Source organism: Ipomoea nil, unplaced genomic scaffold (genome assembly GCF_001879475.1).
Source record: "Ipomoea nil cultivar Tokyo-kokei standard unplaced genomic scaffold, Asagao_1.1 scaffold3321, whole genome shotgun sequence".
NCBI lineage: Eukaryota > Viridiplantae > Streptophyta > Magnoliopsida > Solanales > Convolvulaceae > Ipomoea > Ipomoea nil.
Window position 1 is genome coordinate 2238876 of NW_017619749.1, and position 22879 is coordinate 2261754.

Here is a 22879-nt window from a genome sequence, read left to right on the forward strand (position 1 = left end):
GGAAATAAAAGACGAGCGGCACGAGATAGAGCAAAAATAAAATTTTATTGAGTAGCAAAAGGTGCCCGGTACAATTCGGGACCGGGCTCCCGATCGATCATCATTACAAAAAGGGGAGACAGCCTAGCCTACTTCTTCGCCTCCCGAGCTCCAGCAGCTGCTTCCTTCCCGCTCGAAGGGGCCGCCGACGATGCCCCGGGTTCGGACGCCTTGGCCTTCGGGGCGAAGGGAGAGGGACCGGGATCGGCTAGGTCTGGGGGCAAAACCGAGAGGACCAGCTGAAGGTCCTCCCCATCCAAGGCCTGCTCCAACCGGGTGCGGACTCGTTCGAGCATCTTCCGCTTCCCGGCCGTAAAACCCCAGCGGCCGAACGAGACGATCAGTTCTTCACCGATCGCTGTTCCCCGGGCTTCTGTGAGGAAGGCCGAGCCCAGGTCCTTATCTTTGAAGGCCGCTCGCGCTAGCTCGCTCGGGCTCTCGAGCTGAGCCTTCAGCTCCTTGGCCTCCCCAATCGCCCGGCTGGCGACCTTCTCGGCCAGCACCCGCTCCTCGTCACCCTTCTTCAGGGCCTTCTGCGTTTTCTCCAGCTCGGCCTGGAGTTCCTTGATCTCCTTCAGACGACGAGCGGCCGTCTTCTTGTGGTGATCAGCCTCCTCGGCCAACATAGCTTGACCCTGAAGAAGTTGGGTCGCCCGGGAGATCTGCAATACAAAGAAGGGCATTCAAAATTAGCCCGATCAAAGATACTATGGCAATAAAAAATTATAAGTTGGGACTTACCTCAGCAAGATCGGCTACGATCCGCTCAGCAACCTGGGTCGGGGTCATCTTCCCCAGGTCCGCTCGGGCTGGCGCGGCATTGCCGATCCGTGCCAGCACGGATGTAGGCTCCCTCTCCCGCCCGGCCGAAGGGGTCGGGCTGTGCTGTTCGCGGCGGCGCTTCAGGCCGCCCACCTCGGTCGCGCCCTGGTCGGCGACCTTCTCCTTGCCCCGGGCGACCTCCACCCGAGTGACTAGAACGTCCGGCTGCTCCACGATGAAGCCCTCGCCCGTCGTCACGGTCGAGGCGCTCAGAGGTCGGGCAGATGGGATCTCCTTCTCCACGGCCGCCTTGGTCTTGGCCTTCTTCTTCCCGCCGAGCGAGATCTTGGCGGGTGGGGGAAGGGCGGTGTCTTCATCACCGAACTCGGCCATAGCTGCAAAGCAGGAAAATTAGTTAGATCGAGGTAATAAGCCAGGTCGAGAGAAGTAGCTCGTGCCAAACCTTTCTTCTTTCGTTTTGACGGCTTGGCGACCGTCACGCCCATCGGAACGGGCAGATACTTCTCCGGCAGCTCGTACGTGGGGGGCGGGAGCATGGCAGCTGCGAGACTGTCAGCCGTCCGGAAGATGGTGTACTCATGAATCTCGCTCGAGATCCGAGCAACCGTTTCCTTGAGCGCCTGAGTCTCGTCTGACACCACTTGTTTCCGAAAATGTGTGCTCCAGACGCGATCGACCGGGAAGATCCAGGGCTCGTACTTGAGGGAGAAAATCCTGTTTTTCCACCCCTTGTTGTTCCCGGGCAAGCCTCTGATCGAGCACATATCCGCTCGGGATTGCAGCATCAGGAACCCACCCCCGTAGCGGCCCGGGAGAACCTTGATCTGGTAGATGAAGTTAAACAACTCCATCGTGCACTCGGCCCCGTGCCGAGCGCATATCTGTGGGAAGCAGGCCAGGATCCGATGTGCGTTCGGACAGATCTGGGCCGGGACGACCCGGTAATAGGCCAAGAAGGCGTTCAGGAGGGGGGTGAAGGGAATGGCGATCGGGGCCATCAGGGAGTCGTAGTGCATCCCGATCCACCTGCCCCGATGCCTGTCAATCACGTTTCCCAGCTGCCGGCTCGTGTCGAATTCTGCCCGACCCCGGAGTATCTCGGCAATCCGAGCCGCCTCGCCTTTGGACAGCAGACTCATTTCTTGCTCGACGCTCTCGCTGTTCAAGAATTCGAGCTCGACAGCTGGTGTGGCCGGCCCGGCCGGGTCTTCTTCGGTCTGTTCGGGGGTATTTTCTCGATCACCCCCTCGAGGAGCAGCTTCCGGGTGGTCCCCAACCACCCGGGTGGGCGTTTCCCTAACGCCCTCGGTTGGAGAACCTCGCCCGCTTGACGTGGTCCTCTCTTCCTCTTCTTCGCTGGAGCTCCCCGATCCGCTCGAACTTGAGCTTGACGATCCAGAGGAGCTTGATGCGTTGTCTCGCTCGGCGGCTTGCTCGGGGGCTGGCGTCGCTCGGGGACTGGCGTCCGGGGTGTAGGACATTATGTCCACCTCCTCGTCGCTGATGTGCTCGACCTCCTCGTCGTAATCAGCAATCGAGGCGTTTTGACTGTCTGAGTCCGTCATATCGATCTACCTAAAGGTCGGTCGGAGTTAGTAGGGACTTGAGACGTCCGGGACAGTTAGTCGACCTAGCAGTTCTACCTATAAATGAGAGCCTAAAGTAAAGAGGAGGGTTAAGAGCTTACCGGTTGGAGGAAGATTGAAGTTTGAAGCTTGAAAGTTGAAGTTTGCTTGTTCGACTGCCTTGCTAAGCTGCTCTGCTCGGGACTCTCTGAGGGTACCGACTGATGCAAAAGAGTGAGGAAAGTTCAAATGAGGGCCTCAAGGGCCTATTTATAGGAGGGCATTTAGGCGGGAAATGGGCCAACTTGCCTGACACGACCCGCGCTGAATCCGAGGCGACGGATGGGATCGCCGAGGCCGGCAGAGGCCGACACGTGGCGTAGGGGGGAATGACGGCTGGCCGGTCGGCCTAATGACTGACGGTTGGGCTTCTTCATCCCGTCCCGTTTTTTCCCGACTGATCAAAAAGGCCCGGGCTGGGGGGCTCTTGGTAGGGAATATCCCGACCGACATAGCTTCACCACGACCGAGGAGTCTTTGTCTCTTTCTCCTTGTCTTTGCAGGTAACAGGCCGGGCCCCTTGAGAAAAACCCGGTCGGAAACCGACCGGGAGTTGCCCGAGCGAGGGTGTCAACCCCGAGCGGTAGTCCTGCGGCGAGAGAGCTGACTAAAGACACGTGGCGGCTCTTTACATCGACAGGCAGGGCACCCAGGAGGATGGCACGTGGTGGCTACGTGGAAGACATGCCGAGCAGCTGGGATCTTGTCTCCGGCACAGCGGCTATAAATGCCCACAGTAGCTACAGTGTGGAGGACTTTTGGACGATCGATAGGTTGTTATTAGAGACTCCCGACCGCAGTCAGTCGGTACTCAGAGCAACCAAGTAGATTGTACTTAGGAACTCTACCTTGATCAATAAAGACTTACTTGCTTTACTTGGTCTTGTGTTATTTATATTGCTTACGTAGAATTAGCAGTATCAATATCTAATGTTTAAATATAAATAAATACCTACATTATTACATTTATTTAACAATAATAGCACTACCGAAGCAATCTTATCCAAGTTGGTTAGGGTGTTAGCTTAGTAACCACAAAATTTAAGTCAGAACTCTTAAATCATTCACATATTCAAATTCAAATATTGAAAAAATGATTGCTGACTTGTTCATATTATAAGGAACATTTAATTTCAATTCAAGACTTATACTCTATCATGATAACCATTCAATTTTCTTCAGATATTATCTATTGTAAAATTGTCAATAATATTGTATTCGTTGATCAATTGAATGTCTAAAATTAATTGTTCTTTTGTGAAGATTATATATTGAGCCCGTGAAGTCAAAGTGTAGTTGAAAATGTCTGTTAATTCAATTTATTGGAAGATAAATTATAGCAAAATATATACAAGTAAATAACTCTCATAAACACACATAAAGCACTTAGAAAGTCACATGTCATTCCATCAAGCATCCTAAGGGTTGCAATGGGCCATGATGGTTTTTTTTTTTTTTTTTTTTTATTTATTTAAAATTTAAATTTTGGATGATGGAGGGAAAATCACAGTCACAGTTGATAAGTGATCATAGATTAAACTCTATTTATATTTTATAAAGATTGGTGAGATAACCATCTTGTTAGCATGGCAACACTTTCCTCTCGCTTATATTCGAAGGCTACATGCCCTGCTCCCTGTAAGTAAACAATACAAGGGGTAAAGTTGGAAAATCCAATAAAAATTTGTACGCGTGTGTATACATAACAGAGTCTATGAAGATAACTTACTTTTAAGGTTGCAAATGTCATTTGGTTGGAGTAAGACCTTGTGTAACTTGCAATTAATTAGTAATAAAATGAAGCCAATTTAGCATTCAATTCAAAACACAAAAGAAGCAACACCAACAAATTAAGTAGTTTAAGTCAAATGATAAATACCCAGCAACTTGACTATTTACAATCCACGGTCTCCACTCGTCAATAATAACGTACTTCAAAGATTTAATCCATGCTTCCGTTGATTGGAATGGAACACACATGTCGTGATCACCACTATACCACTCATTACAAAATAGATTTAATTATTATTTTTTGAATAATCAGTTAGTAACACTAAAACAAATGATTTCTAATTACTTACCTATATATCAGTGACCTATAACCTTTACGACTGATATTTGCATGATATTGTATTGTATCCATCAAAGTGACTCTATAGGTCCATATTGAAATGCTTTGCCTACATCTCAGCCATTGTCCTATAGATCCCTGATCAAAGTTAAATAGAACAAGAAACTAAATCAAAATCATATCATGCAAAATGATTTGGTACTACATTGGTATGGACCCATTGAGTAGGAACATAACTTTGTAGAAAATGCCGATACAAAAGTACACTGAGTAAAATTATAATATGCAATATGCATATGATAATATGTAAATGTGTATTAAAAAAACGTTCAAACTCTAAAAGTACAATAAGCAAAATTATAATGTGCATCTATTCTTCAATTGCATACATATTCAATACGATGTTACATATCATCGAATGCACTTAGTAGTTTTGCACAATACACATTTACAATAAGCGAGCTATATTTTTATCTAATCCACCACTATAAGTATATATAAAATATTAAAATATTAGTAGATGTAATTCTCAAACCTTTCGGACGTGCAGTGCTTCTTGAACGTTTGGGTCATTTGCCCAATAATTTGAGAGTTTACGATAATCAACCTAGAAAATTTCAAATAAAATTTAAGTTCCACATCTAAAAAAAATAAGTTGTAGTGTAACTTGTATGTATGTGTGTGTATATATCAGAAAAAAAAAAAATGAGACAACTTACACGACACCATAAGTCATTGTTGGAAGACATAAATTTCTGTTCAAGTGACCTTCGTTTACCAGAAAAGTTGTCGCCTGGGTTCAGCAATGCACTTTCTGATCCACAAGAAGGCTCTAGAATGTGCTGATCATTAATCCCAGCAATCATCTATGAACCAAACGAGATGAATTTGTATTATCTCTTAATTTATTTTATTATTTTACATATATAAAGTTAACAAATATAATTAAAGAAATATAATTAATTAGCAAACCTGCTTGAACACCTGATGGTTTTGAGAGCACAATTCATTCCTCCACCCTATGTCTTGATATTCTTCTTTACAATTCTCTGTAAGCGACTATATATACAAAGAAAATTTGAGCATGCATATATGGGCTTTGATTTATATGTATACTAATTATTAATTGATTAAGAAAATTAGATTAATTAAGTGAATGATTTATCAGTATAATTAATGTATATTAATGAAGATGCTAACCGTGTAGAGTTCAGTGGAAATGAGCCCCATTCCATGTGCAAATGGAATTGAGTAATTAACTTCGCCAGGAAATGTTTTGGGATTGCCCAGTATATATCCCTAAAAAGATGTACTTACCTCATTAATAATACTTTAATCACGTTTAATTAATTTTACTCTGGACTTTTTTGATAATTTCTGATTCAATTATCTTTTGTTACCAATTTTGTCTCATTACTGTGGAAATTTATTTGTCTTCCTAGAGTAGTAAAGAAAACTATTCAAACCTTAAGATTCATCATTGGCTTGTTGCCAGCTTCATTTCCTGCAAGTTTGTAAGAGAGGACCCTTCAATTGAATGCTTTTTAAAACTAGAATGCTCTATATATAATTATATATTTGTATTCATACCAGTAACTATCAATTGAACTATGATCGGAACAGTAATTCCAGAATAAGAATCTCCAGCAATATATAGAGGATTTGATATGAAGTCTGGATTATTATAAAACCACTGCAAAACAAATTAACTTAAAACAATTAATATATTAGGGAATAGGGAGTAAACATTTTTAAATCATTTTGGTATATTAGGATATTGCATCAAATACCTTTTGCAAAAATTCATAAACGTGGTCGAACGCTTGTAAATCGGTATACGTGGTTGCATCCGGAGTCGTTGCATACGAAAATCCAGTATTTGCGGGTTGGTCCAAAAATATTATGTTGGCAACCTAAAATTTCCAAAATTAATTACTCTATTCTGAATAATTAGCTCAAAATATTAACCTCAAACTAACCAAAGTAATGCCATACACAATATGTATATCTTAATGCATGAGTGAAGGTGTTGATTCCAGGCAGTCACCTTGGTCATCGAGTACGTGTGGAGTCAATAACAACGTTGGCAGGCTCCCGTTATATTGTTTTGCCTCAAATTCTAACGGCCCTATACATACATAAACTAATTAGATACAAAATTTAACACCGAAAACCTCAACCCAATTGATCAGATACTTCACTATTGATTTGAGTCGGTCAATTATGAATAACTTAAACTGATTTATTAGCATATTCTTGTAACGGACTTTCTAACAAATCAAAAAATTATATTAAACAGTATATGCATACCTAACTCGTATAAAAGTCCACTTAAAGATGAACATCCCGGTCCACCAGTGAGCCAAAGAATAAGAGGATCCTTGTTAGGATTCGATTCGGACTTAACAAAGTAATAAAATAACTGGACTTCTTCATTTTTACCCACTCCGATGTACCTGTTTGCAACATCCTATCATATATTGTAACTCAATACATGAAATATTATTATTATTACACAAAAATTTATATGAAATTGTCTCACAAAAGATCAATCATATCGGTTAAAAGACTCGCATGATATCAAAAGAAGATGAGCGTACCCAGTGTGGAGTACAAAGGGAAGACGTCCATGGAAGCCGGGGAGAAACTCGACGACGGTAGAGCGATCGTCATCGGAAAGAACACCGGCAGGAAGCAGTTGCAGAATAATTATAATACAGAAACAAAGGGAATTATGGGAAGATGGTTTCTTCATGTCCTTGGACCTCAATTCAACTATAAACAGTTATATGGCAATATTGTCTGTCGTGTCTGATGGACAATATATATTTTGGTCTTGGACGAGGGACAACCTTGAGACCATCCACGTTGTCGCGCGCCAGGCCGGCCACGGTAATAATAAAAGAGTAAGTAATTTATTTTTGCCAGTTTGACAATGACTAAGGCCTATTTAATTATTATTTTTTTTTTAAAGCAAAATCGATGGTAGATTACCGATTGCATAAGAACCAAAACAGAATCAGGAAATAGTTCAGACAAAGTCTAAGTATATTAATAATAACATATATATTAATAATAACAAACGAAGAAAATAAATAAAAACATATACAAATAATTATGGAAAAATGCATGTGTAAATTAATTCTTACTTTAACTGTCGCAAATGTCATCTGATTTGAATAGGATCTTGTGTAATTACAAATGGACCAACGCATAAACTAAATAATGTAGTCAAGAATATATTAATTATAATTACATTATCACGTACTAACAAAAAGTTTTACAGTTTAAATTTAGATAACCTACCCTGCAACTTGGTCATTACTCATTAACCATCCATGGTCGCCAGTCATCAACGATAGAATAATTTAACGATCTTATCTAGGCTTGAGTCGATTGGAATGGAAGTGTAAAGTCATGGTCACCGCTGTGCTCATACCAATTCGCTGTAGTAATTGATCAGGTAATTAGTTGTTATTTATTGTAGATTAGATAGATGTATGCGATAATTATACAAGTAGTATTATCATAACTTATCATATGACATGACATACCTATATATTAGTGACTTGTAGCCTTTAGTACTAAGATTTTTGTGATATTGTATACTGTCAATATATATATGTGATTATGTAAGTGTCGTTGCTAATACTTTGTCTGCATCTTAACCATTTTTCTATAGTTCCCTGATTCAAAACCCTCAATTTAATTTTTCTAAAAATGCATACAGGTAATAATGATATTTAATTTTGTTAGTGAAAAAACAAGGGAGAATACCTTTCTAACATGAAGAGCTTCTTACACTTGGATCATTTGCCCAGTGATTGGAAAGCTTTCTATAGTCAAGCTACATGCAAGGATTTACCAAAATTAAGTAACTTTAATAAATTAAAATTGTATTTCAAAATTATAAAATCAAAGGAGAATCTCATTCGCGAAGGAGAAGGCGACTAGTTTGGTTGCCTTCTTCGCCGGAGAAATCAAAAATTTTTTAAAAAAAATAAAATAAAATTGCGTTTCTCGAGAAACACATGTGGGATTTGCGTTTCTCGAGAAACGCAACTCTCACTTGTGTTTTAAGTTTGACCGGAAATATGATAAAAACGCATTTTTCAAATGTGTTTTTCATATTTTCGTCTAACTTTATTATTATTATTATTATTATTATTATTATTATTATTATTATTATTATTATTATTATTATTTTTTCATATTTTGAGGAATTGCATGTTTCACCTTCACATTTCTGTCTTTTTCCCCGCTCAGTGTGGAGTATAAAAGGAAGACTTCCATGGAAACCGGGAAGAAACTCGACAACGGTAGAGAGATTGTGGTCGGAAATAACGTGTTGAGGAAGAAGAATTGTGATAAGGAAACAAAGGGAATGATGGGAGGATGGTTTCTTCATCAACCATAACTTCACTGCGTCCATATATTCGATCGTTGGGAGTAGCTAGCGCACGTAGGTAGTATGTACTATGTAGTATCGTCGTCGTCTGAGAATATATATATATATATATATATATATATATATATAGAATACGTTTTGGTGTTGGACGAGGGACGTTGCCGTCTTCAATTCAAATGTCCTCATCAAGTAGCTTTCATGCATGGCTTTTCCCAATGAGCTAAATCAAAAAATTAATAGTGGTCAAAAAAGTCAAAATTAACCTATAGGCCAATTTTTTACTGGCCAAAGTCTAGCTAACTATAATGAACACCACAATTTTTTACGATTAGCTTTTTTAGGTTTCAAAATTATTATTTTTAATCTAAACAAAATTTAAAATATATTTCTCGATAACAAAATTGAACAATTAAATTTCTACATATTTTTAAAAATAGTTAATTCTCTTTTTTATCCTATGCTTATAATAGCATGGATAATTTTAATCTTTTGTAAAAAAATGTTGTTAATTTATAGACACACTTATTGTGACGAGGACAATTTTAATCCTCTATTTATTATTGATTAGTTGTCCGTCTAAATAAGGGACGTTTTTGTTAATTTGGCAAAAGTCAATCCGATTCTCTTCCCCAAATAACACAATGTATTTGATACTGATAACATTCTATACATCAAGATCCGTATTTGGCATCCCATCAAAATGCAGCAGTTTGATTCTTAGATGCTGTTTAAAAAATTTTCTCCTGGAGGCTGTAAATAAATATTTATGTGTCAACCTCTCCCCAAAATGGATTTCTTATCGTAATTTTTGTTCAAATGACTTTTGACAGTGCTCTTCTGATTCGCTTGCTAAAGGAGAATGTAAAAGGATATTCTCCCAAGGAGAATGTTTTGACAGAAGAGCTTGAGTTTGTCCGCCATGCTCTTTTTACAGATTCAGATGATCAAAGTGGTTGGTTTTATCATCTATGGCTAATGGCTTCTTGAGCAGACAGTAAAGTTAACAACTTTGTTGGTTTCTTCATGGCCACCTCATGGCAACCACTATGGAGAAGTTCTTCAGTTCTACAATGATTTAATGGAATTGGATCCACCACACATTCAGTACTATAAGGATGAATACAGCTCTGTTTTACTAAGACAGGTGATTTTCTTATTTCTGTTAACCACTTAGGCATGATTTGTTGTCGAATGTTAGAGTTCACCTTGGCTGTGGAAAAAGAGAACTCCTTGTTAGTTGTTATGTGCTCGTTTGTCTAGGTTTCTGGCTTCTTCAAAAAGAGGCTCTTTTTGAGCTTCTTAAAAAAAGATTTTTTCCTCTTAATTGAACTTAAAATCCTTTTTATATTTTTACAGTTTGGCTCAGCTTTTGCTTTTTGGTATAAATAAGTTAAAAAATAAGCTGGGACCAAATAAGCATAGTACCTGATGTTTACTAGAGGGCATATTGAGTGGGGGCTAAAGTTGATGATCAGCTGCTTTTTATTGAGCAGATGTTTGTCATGGCAAATGAACTGCAATGACGACTAATTGAGTGAGATTCTGAAGAGATACAATATATAGAAATTGGTTTTTTAATTTTAGTTTTTTTTTTAAAATCTTCTAAAGAGAGTGTTGGTTTATCTTCATAATGTCCTTTTGCAGTTATTCTCCAATCAAGAGTCTTTGCTGGAACGCTGCCATCAATATCGAGAACCATCTTCTTCAATCATTTATAATTATTCATGTCTGCGGCTAAATAACCTCTCACTTTCTCGAGTTGGGTGTTTGGAAAAACTTTTGTGGGTCCAGATCCTAGATCTTAGCTGCAACCAACTTCGGTCAATTGAAGGTACAAAACTCCAGTTCTTACTTATAGAACTCGTGGCATGTTGATTTATGCCTTCTTTTTCATCAATTTATGGCGTAAGGTGTAGCAGGAAACATTGCCTGTTCTTTTTCAATGTTTAAATTGAAAATGATATCAATACCATGTTCTATGAATTTTGGTGCAGGCATGGAGGCAATGCAGCTACTCTCTTGTTTAAACCTAAGCAAGAACTTACTTTGCAGTTTCACTGCTTTGGAGCCTTTAAGGCATCTAAGATCGCTAAAAGTATTGGACATCTCATCCAATGAGATCGGTGCGCACTCAATTGACACAAGAAGGTACCTGTGTTCTTCTCCGCTGTGCCACAGTAATGGAAGTGCTTGGAACATCGAGCAATTTTCAACCGATGCTGTCAATGCGACTGATTACTGGGAAGCATTCTTAGTCTTTAAGCATATGAATTTGATACAACTAGATATTGCGGGAAATGCTGTTTCTGATGAAAAGTTAAAGTTGTTGCTGTCTGAGCTAATACCATTGCTCAAATGGCTTGATGGTCAAAAGCTCCGATAAGTTTAAAGTGCCCTTCTTATTTTCTCGTGTACTTTTATGTAACAGTGACTACAGATGAACCTTCTTTCCTTGATACAACTGAGATATGGTAAATTTTATCCCACATTTTCAATTTTTGCTTCTTTTAAAGGATTCATGGATGCTTGAAATGCTGGATGTCTCAAATCTGTTCTTGTTTTGATAAGGATACATCTTTTTAATGCTCATAATACAAAGGGTTTAATGTTTTGGCCTTGAAGATTCATTTACAGGGAAAGCAAAGCAAAAGGGGACATTCGAGTTTTCAACAAGATGAAAACTCAAGAGTACAAAGTTGAAACCGAGAGAGTGAAGACGATCCAGAATAGCCACGACATAACATAAAGCATTGGTTGCAGGGGTGCAACGTATCTGAACACGACTATTTTGGCAACGAAGAAGTTGAGAAACTTAACAGCCGAGGTAACAAAGGCATCCCAAAGTTGATTTCTCATTATTTGCTCTATCTTCCATGGATGGCCTGATATGCATAACCTCACTGTGAAATATACAAGCATTCCCAAGAATGCGTATGAGTACAGCTTTTGCATGTTGCTCTTTCATCTGTCTCTCTGGGAAATGCAATTTTGACTCCATTTTTGGCCTTTCTTGTTTCAACTCCTTTATGTTTGTGTGCTATCAGACAGCTTGGTTAGGCTATTTATAGGTACTTAGAGAAGTCAAATCACAGCTTATTCTTGCCGGACAAGGTAGACCCTTGGATCAATGAATAGATGATTAATCCTAGAATCAGGTATCTTGGAGAGTACGAGGTCAACTGTAGAGGTTGCAATTAAAATAGTTGGTAGTCAAAACCGTGGGGAGGAAGCCTTGAACCTAATCCTATTACCTCGATGCATATGGATCTCTACTTTTGCTTTAACTCTCTGTTTTCTTAGGCGGTGTATGAGGTAAATCACATGTTCCATAATAATTGATTTGATAAAAGAACACACTTGAAGTAAAAAAAAAAAAAAAAGAAAGAAAGCAAAAATAGCTTTTGATTTATGAGAAAGTTTGCAGTTGCTATTTGAAAGTGTGCATAATATGAAGTTGAGATTTTAGCCGGCAAAAGATTATATAAGGAGGTAAACTAAGTTAGAGACCAATAGACAATTACCTGTTGAACTTATCAAATCAACTGCCCTACCAACTTGCTTGCAGATAAATATTTATTCTTGCTTCCTACTTGTACAACAGTTGCCCAAGTCACCAACTTGATCAATTTGCCACACAATCCAGAGGGGCAAGCAATGAAGAAGAAGAAATTATCCATTTCTCACTCAACTTATCCTTGTTAGGACTCTTGTATTAGTAGTTGGCTAGGACTCTTTACTTATCTCCTTATATTGTTATTGTTCAGACTATTATTGGTTTTACGTTGAATATACAATCCTCATCTGGTATCAGTATCCAGGGATTCTTTTTTCCATGGCAACCTTGGGAGATAACAATGGCGGTTCTGTTCGTGATTTTTCTGAACGGACTGTGTCCGAGGTTGCCCCTACTCCCGTTTACCCGAATACTAGTTTGTCCTCCGCCCATCACTTCGTGTCTATCAAACTTACCGCCCACAATTATTTGTTTTGGCGTACTCAGATGTTGCCATTCTTGGAAGGCCAAGGGTTACTTGGATTTGTTGATGGCACACTGCCATGTCCGACGCCAGTACTGCTGTCGTCCGTCCCGGTGGAGTCGACGGCAGACAGCGCTGGCTGGCCGTCTGATTTGGCTTCGCTGCAACAGCAATGGCGCCGGCAGGACAAGGCTGTTCTTTCTCTACTGATTTCATCCTTGTCCGGCGAGATGCTACCTATGGCGATCGGGCGCTCTACGTCGCGGCTTCTATGGTTGGCGATCGAGCAGGAGCTTGGCTCGGCGACGCGTTCTCGGGCTTTGAGGCTTCTCGGCGAGCTGCAGGGACTGTCCCAGGGGGCGTCATCCGTCTCGGATTATTTGAGTCGGGCGAGAGTTCTGGTTGAGGATTTGGCGCTGGCCGGCCGGGTTATTACGCTTGACGATCAGAATCTCTACGTTTTTTGTGGATTACGACCGGAGCTCCGTCCTCTTGTTGCACCACTGAAGCGTGGCTCTCCGGTAACTTTAACTAAGCTTTCTGATTATTTAACTTCGCAGGAGTATATTTGTGCGCCTGGTGGTGGTGATGCTGCTGCCCCGACTGCTATGGCAGCCTCGCGTGGCCGAGGAGGAGGTTGCGGTGGCGGCCGGTCCTATCGTGGAGGCTCGGGCAGTAGCAGTGGCGGCTCGGGCGGTGGAGGTTCGGGCCGTGGCCAAGGTGGCCGGGGTCGTGGCCGTGGGCGGTCGGACGTCCGGTGTCAGATTTGCGAGAAGTTTGGGCACTCGGCACGGGCTTGTTTCCAGCGTTATTCTGAGACCACAGATCCTCAGGCGCATATGGTTGTTTCTGGTGGTGAGACCGGTGGTGTTGAGTCTCATCAGTGGTTTCCTGACACGGGAGCCACGAATCATGCTACTCCCGACTCCTCTATGTTGACTTCTTCGGCTCGTTATGGTGGTCCAGACACCTTACGTGTGGGTAATGGTGCAGGTATGCCTATTTTTAGTGTTGGGTCTGCTTCGATAGCTTCTTCCTCTAGATCGTTTAGTTTAACTGATGTTCTGCATGTTCCTGGGTTGTCCTTTTCGTTGCTTTCTGTTCAGCGGTTTGCTAAAGATAACTGTGTCTTTTTTGAATTTCATCCTGACTGTTTTCTTGTGAAGGATCTCTTGACCAAGAAGGTGGTTTTTAAGGGGGGTACCTCCGGTGGCTTATATTCGTGGCCTGTGTCTTCGAGTCCGTCTGCTTTTGTTGCTGCGCGTGCGTCGTCCTCTACTTGGCACAAGCGGCTTGGTCATCCACACACACGGGTGTTGCGTCAGATATTGCAGACATCCGGTGTTAGTTCGTTTAATTCTAGTGATTTGTCTCGTTTGTGTTCTTCGTGTCAGTTAGGGAAGTCTTCCCATTTTTCTTTACCTCGTGTTGAGACTAAAAGTACTCGAGTATTAGAACTTATATATACTGATATTTGGGGCCTAGCGCCTGTGTACTCTGTTAATGGTTTTCGCTATTTTGTTCTATTCGTGGATGATTTTACGCGATATGTGTGGTTTTATCCTATGCGTGCGAAAACGGATATTTATTCTATATTTGAACGGTTTCGGTCACTAGTTGAGCGGTCATATTCCCACAAAATCGTGTCTATTCAGTCTGATCCAGGGAGAGAGTACAAAAAGCTCCACTCTACTTTCGAGTCGCTCGGTATTCGTCACAGGCAGTCCTGTGCGTATACTCATGAGCAGAATGGTCGGGTAGAACGCCGCCATCGGCATATAGTTGAAACTGGGTTGGCTTTGATGGCTCAGGCGTCTATTCCCTCTCGTTTTTGTGATTATGCGTTTGAGACTGCAGTTTACTTGATTAACAAGATGCCTACTCGTGTGTTGAACGATGAGTCTCCTCATTTTCGGCTCCATCGTTCGCCACCCTCTTATTCTTTCTTGCGTGTTTTTGGCTGTCTGTGTTTTCCTTTGTTACGTCCCTATAATCATAATAAATTGGAATATCGTTCGTCTCCCTGTGTTTTCTTAGGTTATCCTGACTCTTTTCGAGGCTATCGTTGTCTGAATCCTAACACTAATAAGGTCTTTATTTGTCGCCATGTGCGATTTGATGAGTCCGTGTTTCCTTTTGCTGGCTCTATTTCTTCGCAGGTGGTTTCTCGGCCCCCGGCTGCTCCTTGGGGTGTTGCTCCAGTTGTTTCTGTGCCTCCTCCTACTACCGAGGTGGTGGATAGTGATTTTGATAAACAGGTTGTGGATTCAGATCCGGTACCGGCTGACTCTGTGTCTAGTGAGCAGACAGTTTCTGTTCGGCCGGCTCGTGGTCGTCCTCGCCGTGGGACTAAGGTGGTTGGTCATTGTTCTCATGTTATGGCCACACGGAGCCGGGGTCCACAAGAGCATGTGGCATTGGTGTCTACTGTTGATCCACCTGAGCCCACGTGTTACTCCCAGGCAGTCAAGCATCCAGAGTGGCGTGAGGCCATGGATGCTGAGTTTAATGCTTTGCTTCAAAATCAGACCTGGCGGCTTATTCCCTATACTCGGGGGATGAATGTTGTGGGCTGCAAGTGGGTATTTCGTGTCAAGAGGAATGCTGATGGGTCTGTTGAGCGGCACAAGGCCCGGTTAGTTGCCAAGGGCTTTAATCAGATTGCGGGCAAGGATTTCTTTGAGAAGTTCAATCCGGTTGTTAAGCCCACACCACGGTTCGTCTCTTGCTTTCTCTGGCCTATTCTCGTGATTGGTGTATTCGGCAGCTGGATGTGCACAACGCCTTCCTTAATGGGCGTTTGGCTGAGACAGTGTATATGCGTCAGCCTCCGGGATACGAGGACAAGTCAGCTCCTACTCATGTTTGTTATCTGCAGCACTCTTTGTATGGGCTTAAGCAAGCCCCGCGTGCATGGTTTACCCGGTTACATAACTTTCTTCTTTCCGTTGGCTTTACTCCATCGAAGACTGACGTGTCTTTGTTTATTTATTCTGATCATGGTGTGCAACTTTATTTTCTGGTTTATGTCGATGACATTCTTGTCATGGGCTCAGATTCTCGCCGAGTTACTGGGCTGGTGGATCGGCTTGCTCAGGAGTTTAAAATTCGAGATATGGGGCCCCCATTTTTTTTTTAGGGATTGAGACTGTTTCTATTTCTGATGGTATTCTTTTGTCTCAGCGCCGTTATGTTCAGGATATTCTCAAGCGTGCAGGGATGGTTGACTGTAAGCCGGTTTCTACCCCGATCTCGGTTGCTCGCTCTAAGGACGGTGATGTTGCTCCCTTTGCTGATCCTACACACTATCGTGGGCTAGCTGGTGCCTTGCAGTACTTAACGGTGACTCGTCCTGATTTATCCTTTGCAGTCAACCGGCTATGTCAACGCATGCAGGCTCCTACTACTGCTGATTGGTCTTTGATGAAGCGGGTGTTGCGTTATGTGAAAGGCACTCTTGGCATGGGGCTGTGTGTTCGGAAGTCTTTATCTACCTCGCTGCATGCGTTTTCTGATTCGGATTGGGCTGGTAGTCCGGATGATAGGAAGTCTACCAGTGGCTTTGCGATATTTTTGGGCTCTAATCTAATCTCGTGGTCGTGCCGGAAGCAACGCACTGTGGCGCGTTCTTCTACTGAGGCAGAATATAAGGCCTTAGCTGATGTGGCGGCTGAGGTGACATGTCTTGTTTCTTTGCTTAAGGAAATCGGTTTCTCTCCAGCTTCTCCGCCTAGTCTATGGTGTGACAATTTGGGTGCTACGTACCTGTGTGCCAATCCGATTTTCCATGCTCGGACTAAGCATGTGGAAATTGACTATTACTTTGTCCGAGACAAGGTCGCCAAAAAGGAAATTCAGGTTCACTTCATTTCCACGAAGGATCAGATTGCTGATATTTTTACCAAGCCACTTGCGCCAACTCGATTCTCTCTTCTTCGTGACAAGCTCAACATTTCGACTGCTCCACCTTGAGCTTGAGGGGGAGTGTTAGGACTCTTGTATTAGTAGTTGGCTAGGACTCTTTACTTATCTCCTTATATTGTTATTGTTTAGACTATTATTGATTTTACGTTGAATATACAATCGTCATCATCCTTACATTCTAACCTCAACTCTCTACTAACTACAGAAGAAAAAATTTATTAGTGAATCACTTTTTTGACACAAGTAATTAAAATCTAAACCGAAATCATTCAATTTATAAAATATAAAATCAATTGATTTTTATATAATAATAAACTAAAATCTAACTGTTTGACTCGACTCGTTTCAAATAACCCGAACTGAAATGTTCACCCTTACCTTGTACATCTATGGTGAGGAGTAGTGGAGTCTGACTCACAACTCAATATGTCCATAATTTATTTCCATGAAATAAAACATACCGCATTTCTTTATTTTATATTTTGCATCCACTAACAACCGAATCAATCACAAAACCAATAATCCTGAGATTTATTGCACAAACAATTCAAATAAAAAAAATTCGATTCGTGATTCGAATTCGAATACTTTTTTATGATTCGAATATTTTTCGAATATGAATACAAATTAGAGTGTATTCGATTCGAATAGTATTCGAATATTTTATGCTATTTAAATATAAATTTTTATTACATTTTATCTTAATTTATTGAAGAATTTTGTAAAAAATTAAATTAGGCATTTCGAATTCGAATATTCGAGTCAAATAGAATATATTCGAATAAATTGGTCGAATCGAATACGAATCAAATTTGAAATTCGAATATTAAACAAATACGAATATTCGAATATATAGTCGAATTCGAATCGAATACTGAGGGACTCGATTCGATTCGTTTACACCCCTACCCATGGCCACGCTCATGATTATGCGTTAACAACTTATGTTCGAAAAACCAGTGTTTATTGCGGACAGAATTCAATTGGTATAATTTGGGACCGTAGAATATTTCTTTTTTGACTCTATCTATCCGACACCCATATCAATAATATGGAAGAGTCCTTACATTTATTTTTGACTTCTGAGGAGCCGTAGGGCAATTTATATCGTGCATCACGATGCACATAACAATGTGTGCACATGCACAAAACGCGTGTGTTTCAATTGCTAATGTCATTCCGCCCGTCTAAACGTCCCAAATCCCATTATGTGTATTCAATTAAAAATTTCTGTGTATTGTGTTATGAGTTTCTATGTATTCAGTTAAGAGTTTCTATGTCTTTAGTTAAGAATTTCTGTGTATTCAGTTAAGAGTTTCTGTATATTATGTATCATGTTAGATGTGCATTCAGTTATGAGTTTCTGTGTACTCTGTTATGAGTTTGTGTATTCGAAACAAAGATTTTTTTTTTTTTTTTTGACAATGCACCAAAACGATATCATTTTGGGTAAGGCGGGGCGCACAATGCATTGTGCACCCTAGTGCACGATATAACGATTGCTTATGTTGAACATGAAATCAAAATCGAGAAACTATAACCTTGAAAAACACAAACAAACGTAAATAATAATGGATTTGCTGGGGTGTTCACACAAGTCTTTGGGCTAGTATAGAGCTGCGTGCACGGTGCATCTGGTTTCTGTAAAATACATAGTACAGCGAAAAACAAAATGATAGGATAAAGATGACCCAGAACAGAAACCGAGGGTCGTAGCGGCGCGTCCACATATCTGAATACCACCAACTGGGCTATGAAAAAGTTTACGAATGTTGTGGCAAAGAAGGTGACAAAGGCATCAAAGAAACATGCCATGGCTGTAACGTTTTTCCTATTGCTATTATTACTCATATATATCACAATAGCATAATCAGAGCAATCAACAATTAATGATATTTAATATGATTTTTTTTATTTAAAAAAAAAAGATGAAAAAAACACGTCCAATGCATATCCACCGTAATATAGCATCCGTGCGTGGTACAACATTAATTTAGCCCAATATTAAAAATTAAAAATATTAAAAATATATAGCAAAAAACTATAAATTGAATTAACATTGTATTTCATCTAATCTATTTGAAATATTTAATTATATATATATATATATATATATATATATATATATATATATATATATATATATATATATATATATATAATGAGTAATTAAGTTGTTAAGACACATATCAATTTTTTCTGATGCCCAAACACCATTTTTAATTAAGAAGTTAAGACATGGTTCATTTTATATTTTTTTCTAAGGCCCAAAGCACATTTTTTCTTGCCCTAATATCTTATCTCTGTCAAGACAATCGTTATGCTGTGAAACCGGATCCACCTTGCAAGGTGGACACGGTTCCAAATTGTTTATAATGACTGAACTATACGTTAAAGAACAACATAAATGTCAAGAATTCTTGACATTTATCATTTTATCATTTTATCCCATCCTATTAAATCCCGAGAATGTAAATTTGATAGCAACCAAGTTACGCTAAATATGGAAACCTTACCTGAGAGAGAATGATGTTTATCCCATCCTATTAATCCCGGGAATGTAAATTTGGTAGCAACCAAATTACGCTAAATATGGAAACCTTACCTGAGAGAGAATGATGGGACCACCCCGTGACTGAAACAGCCATTCATTCTTCATCATTTGGACAATTTTCTAGACAAACGCTTGCATTGAGAGGCAAAGCAAGTCAAAGTGAACAAGAATAGAGGTATTAATGTACATTGAGCAAGAACATCATCTTTAGGCAAGCAATAATTCATAGGTTATGAAAAGAAAATTACCTGCTCTAAGAAATTGAGCAAGAATATCAACAACTTTAGGCACATATTCTGGTGTGTCATTTTTTAAAGAGTTTTTTCCTAAAATGGTCCCTCAACTATCGCTTATTCTCAATTTTACATTTCGACTTTTAATTGCACCCAATGTGGTCCCTTGACTTTTAAAAACTCCATCAAATTGGTCCTCCGTTAAAAATTTCATCTATTGAGTGTTAAAATGAAGGGCATTTTCGTCCATTCACCTATTATATGCCTAATATACTCTGAAAAATAGTCGAGAGACCATTTAGAGAATAGTCGAGGGATCATGTTAAGAAAAACTCATTTATTTATTTCCATTTTTTAACACTATCAAATTTGAATTTCTATACAATTCTTTTTCTTACAAATATAAATAGTTAAAATCCACAATCAAATCTCAAAATTTTAAACGTTCTCTACAATTTTTTTCCTTTTGTCTAAACGTACAAATTTTTCCCCTATCCCTATCAAGTTTTACAATAAATTTCGTAACATTCATAAATACTTTTATATATTAAAACTTCAAAAGACAATCAATCACTATGTATTACATTAAATATTATTTTTATAGTTAAAATAAAATTATTATTTTTTTTACGTACTTTGGTAAACAGGATAGGATTAGAGGAAAAGTTTGTATGTTTAGACAGAAGGAACAAATTTGTATAGAAAGTTTAAAATTTTGCGGTTTGATTGTGAATTTTAACTATTTATATTTGTAAAAAAAATGTATAGAAACTCTAATTTGATAGTCTTACAAAAATGGAAATAAACAAAAATGAAATAAATGAGTTTTTCTCAAAATGATCCCTCGACTATTCCTAAAATGGTCCCTTGACTATTTTTCAGAGTATATTAGGCATATAATAGGTAAAAGAATGAAAATGTCCTCCATTTTAACACTCAATAAACGAAATTTCTAACGGAGGACCAATTTGGGAGAGTTTTTAAAAGTCAAGGGACCACATTGGGTGCAATTAAAAGTCGAAATGCAAAATTGAGAATGAGCAATAGTCGAGGGACCATTTTGGGAAAAAAACTCTTTTTTAAATTTGAAAATCATTTTTAAAACTAAAGAACACTTCAAAATCTTTTTTATACTAAAACCACACTTTAAAATCAATTTTGAACAAGAGAACACTTGAAAATCATTTTAAAAATTAAAGAACACTTGTAAATCATTAAAAAAAAAAAAAGAATACTTGAAAATCTTTGTTAAACTAGAGAACACTTAAAAATCATTTTTAAAACAAAAAGAATACTTGAAAATCATTTTTAAACAATAGCACACTTGAAAATCATTTTTAAAACTAGAGAGCACACTTGAAAATCATTTTTAAAACTAAAAAAAACGCTTGAAAATCATTTTAAAACTAAAAAGAATACTTGAAAATTATTTTTTAAAAATAAAAGAAATACTTTAAAAATCATTTTTAAAACTAAAAAAATCCTTGAAAAAATCATTTTTAAAACTAAATATAATACTTGATTTTTTTTTTTTTTAAACTTATAAGAATACTTGTTATTTTCCATAACAACCAATCGTAATTAATTGAGCAATCAAACACAGAATCTAGCCCTATAAAGTAAAAGACCCACTATTTGTTGCATTAGGAGTCTGTAAAAATAATAAATTAACAGAACCTAAACTCATTTGACTACACATATAAAGCGCAGCACAAAAAGGTGCAAAAGCTTGATTCTTACCTTATGAACCAGATGGCAAAATACATATACAACAAGCACTCAATATATGTAAAGTTTATTTCTTCATTCTTTCTCTGAAACCATTTATTTCTGAGACGAAAATCAGATATTGGAAGTTTCAATGAGAATGTTAGTATCCCGATACAAACATGAAGGTATAGCAACTAAATAGAGGGAAAATAGATATTGTTCTCCTAATTCCTAAAAGACATAAGATCTATGAGTAAAGGCCAACAATTAAAGATAGCAGTTTTGCAATCTGAAAGAATACTAATTGACCAAGGTGGCAGTTCATAGTGCCTCTGATTGAATATCACTGTGGCAGGTGAATTCAAATGGAAATTTGCGAGAAAAGACGCACAGCCACCAGACATGGAAGAAAATACATGTGCCTAAAAATGAAGACATTTTGAACATGTGAATAAACACATGTTAACTCCACATAGCAAAAACTTTATTTTTTTTGAAGTGACGAGGGAAACACGCAGCTACTACATGAGGGTAAACCAGCCTAGGTTGACTATAGCTAACTAACTCAAACCAAGAAGGTCAATACAGGTCGCTCCCGCTAAGAATTGAATTTGTAACCTTGTAGTTATCAAGAAACTTTTCTTTGATAGACAGCTGAAGCAAAAAAATAGACACTAATATTTTATCGTGTCCATCTTATCGGCCACGGGGACGGGGTGGGTGCGGATGGTGACTTGATGACAAAAAGCATATTACCATAGAGCCAACACTTTATCAGGAATCACTTGGAAATAGGAATTACCTGTTCATAGTTTCCCAACGGCGTAACAGTCGGATCTGCATTAACTAAAGCTCTCTCACTTAACTTAATCGCCTTATGAAGTTCCATCAAATGGTCATAACTTTGGCTGCCTAAGCAAACCTATTTACCAAGGAAGAAAATGTGATTAGTTAAAATGGAAATTCGAAAGTGACAAATAGAAACAAGCATTCAAAGAAATAAGCTTAGAGGAATTATCTCAGTACTCTTACTATAAAAAAAAAAAAAAACAGAAAATAAACCACATTAGTTCAGGAAAAGGTGGAAATGAAGAACTAACAACACATTGCCAGGTGAATGTTCATGGAGGTTCCAGAACACATAGGTATGAATAACATCCAAGCCTCCATCCTTAGTCTTCTGTATAAGGCCCTCCCACATCTGCTGCATTACACCCATGACCCACTGTGTTTTTAGAATCTAACCTATTACAGGTGATAGGGGAAAAGGAAAGCAAAAAAAGGAAAAAAGTTAAGAACTTGAATACCTCAGCAAATCCACTACCAATGAATGAGCTGAGCGGAGCCTAAAATCACCACCAAACACAGCAAAACCAAATCTTTAGCCGCCATTTTTCTCCTTTGCTTTGGGGATTTGGGGGGGGGGGGGGGGGGTGGGGGGGTGTGGAAGAACATAAGATGCAGATTTCCCCTACAATGGAGGGAAAATAAATAATGTGGTACACAAAATTAAAGTTCTGCAAATGGCCAAACACTAAATATGTCTTGTATCTAT

The 22879-nt window shown here is 39.3% G+C and overlaps 2 protein-coding genes and 1 long non-coding RNA gene across 3 annotated transcripts; 1 reads left to right on the top strand and 2 right to left on the bottom strand.

Annotated features, from left to right (window-relative positions):
- Positions 1 to 3758: 3758 nt before the first annotated feature.
- LOC109170423 (serine carboxypeptidase-like 17) lies at positions 3759 to 7346 on the bottom strand. The gene is given in 14 exon segments (XM_019319543.1): positions 3759 to 4083; positions 4177 to 4222; positions 4327 to 4440; positions 4529 to 4656; positions 5054 to 5125; positions 5238 to 5384; positions 5491 to 5577; positions 5719 to 5817; positions 5985 to 6022; positions 6109 to 6211; positions 6309 to 6455; positions 6582 to 6646; positions 6829 to 6974; positions 7119 to 7346. Coding segments are annotated over 14 exon segments (1431 nt in total). The 5' UTR covers positions 7274 to 7346; the 3' UTR covers positions 3759 to 3999.
- A 2625-nt stretch (positions 7347 to 9971) lies between these two features.
- LOC109170418 (geranylgeranyl transferase type-2 subunit alpha 1-like) lies at positions 9972 to 11491 on the top strand. Its single transcript, XM_019319531.1, has 3 exons — positions 9972 to 10070; positions 10571 to 10757; positions 10921 to 11491. Exons 1-3 carry the CDS (start codon positions 10005 to 10007, stop codon positions 11307 to 11309), a joined length of 642 nt encoding a protein of 213 aa, XP_019175076.1. The 5' UTR covers positions 9972 to 10004; the 3' UTR covers positions 11310 to 11491.
- A 10106-nt stretch (positions 11492 to 21597) lies between these two features.
- Positions 21598 to 22493, bottom strand: LOC109170424. The gene is made up of 3 exons (XR_002052432.1): positions 22425 to 22493; positions 22127 to 22246; positions 21598 to 21746 (listed from the first exon to the last, which is right to left on the bottom strand). It is a non-coding gene; the product is annotated as an uncharacterized LOC109170424 (long non-coding RNA).
- Between the last annotated feature and the right edge of the window lie 386 nt (positions 22494 to 22879).

Bases quoted from the DNA above. Each gene is read 5' to 3' on its own strand.
- LOC109170418 (XM_019319531.1), top strand. From the start codon at position 10,005: ATGGAATTGGATCCACCACACATTCAGTACTATAAGGATGAATACAGC. The intron at 10,071-10,570 runs GTGATTTTCTTA...GTCCTTTTGCAG, and splicing joins GCTCTGTTTTACTAAGACAG to TTATTCTCCAATCAAGAGTC. The intron at 10,758-10,920 runs GTACAAAACTCC...ATTTTGGTGCAG, and splicing joins CCAACTTCGGTCAATTGAAG to GCATGGAGGCAATGCAGCTA.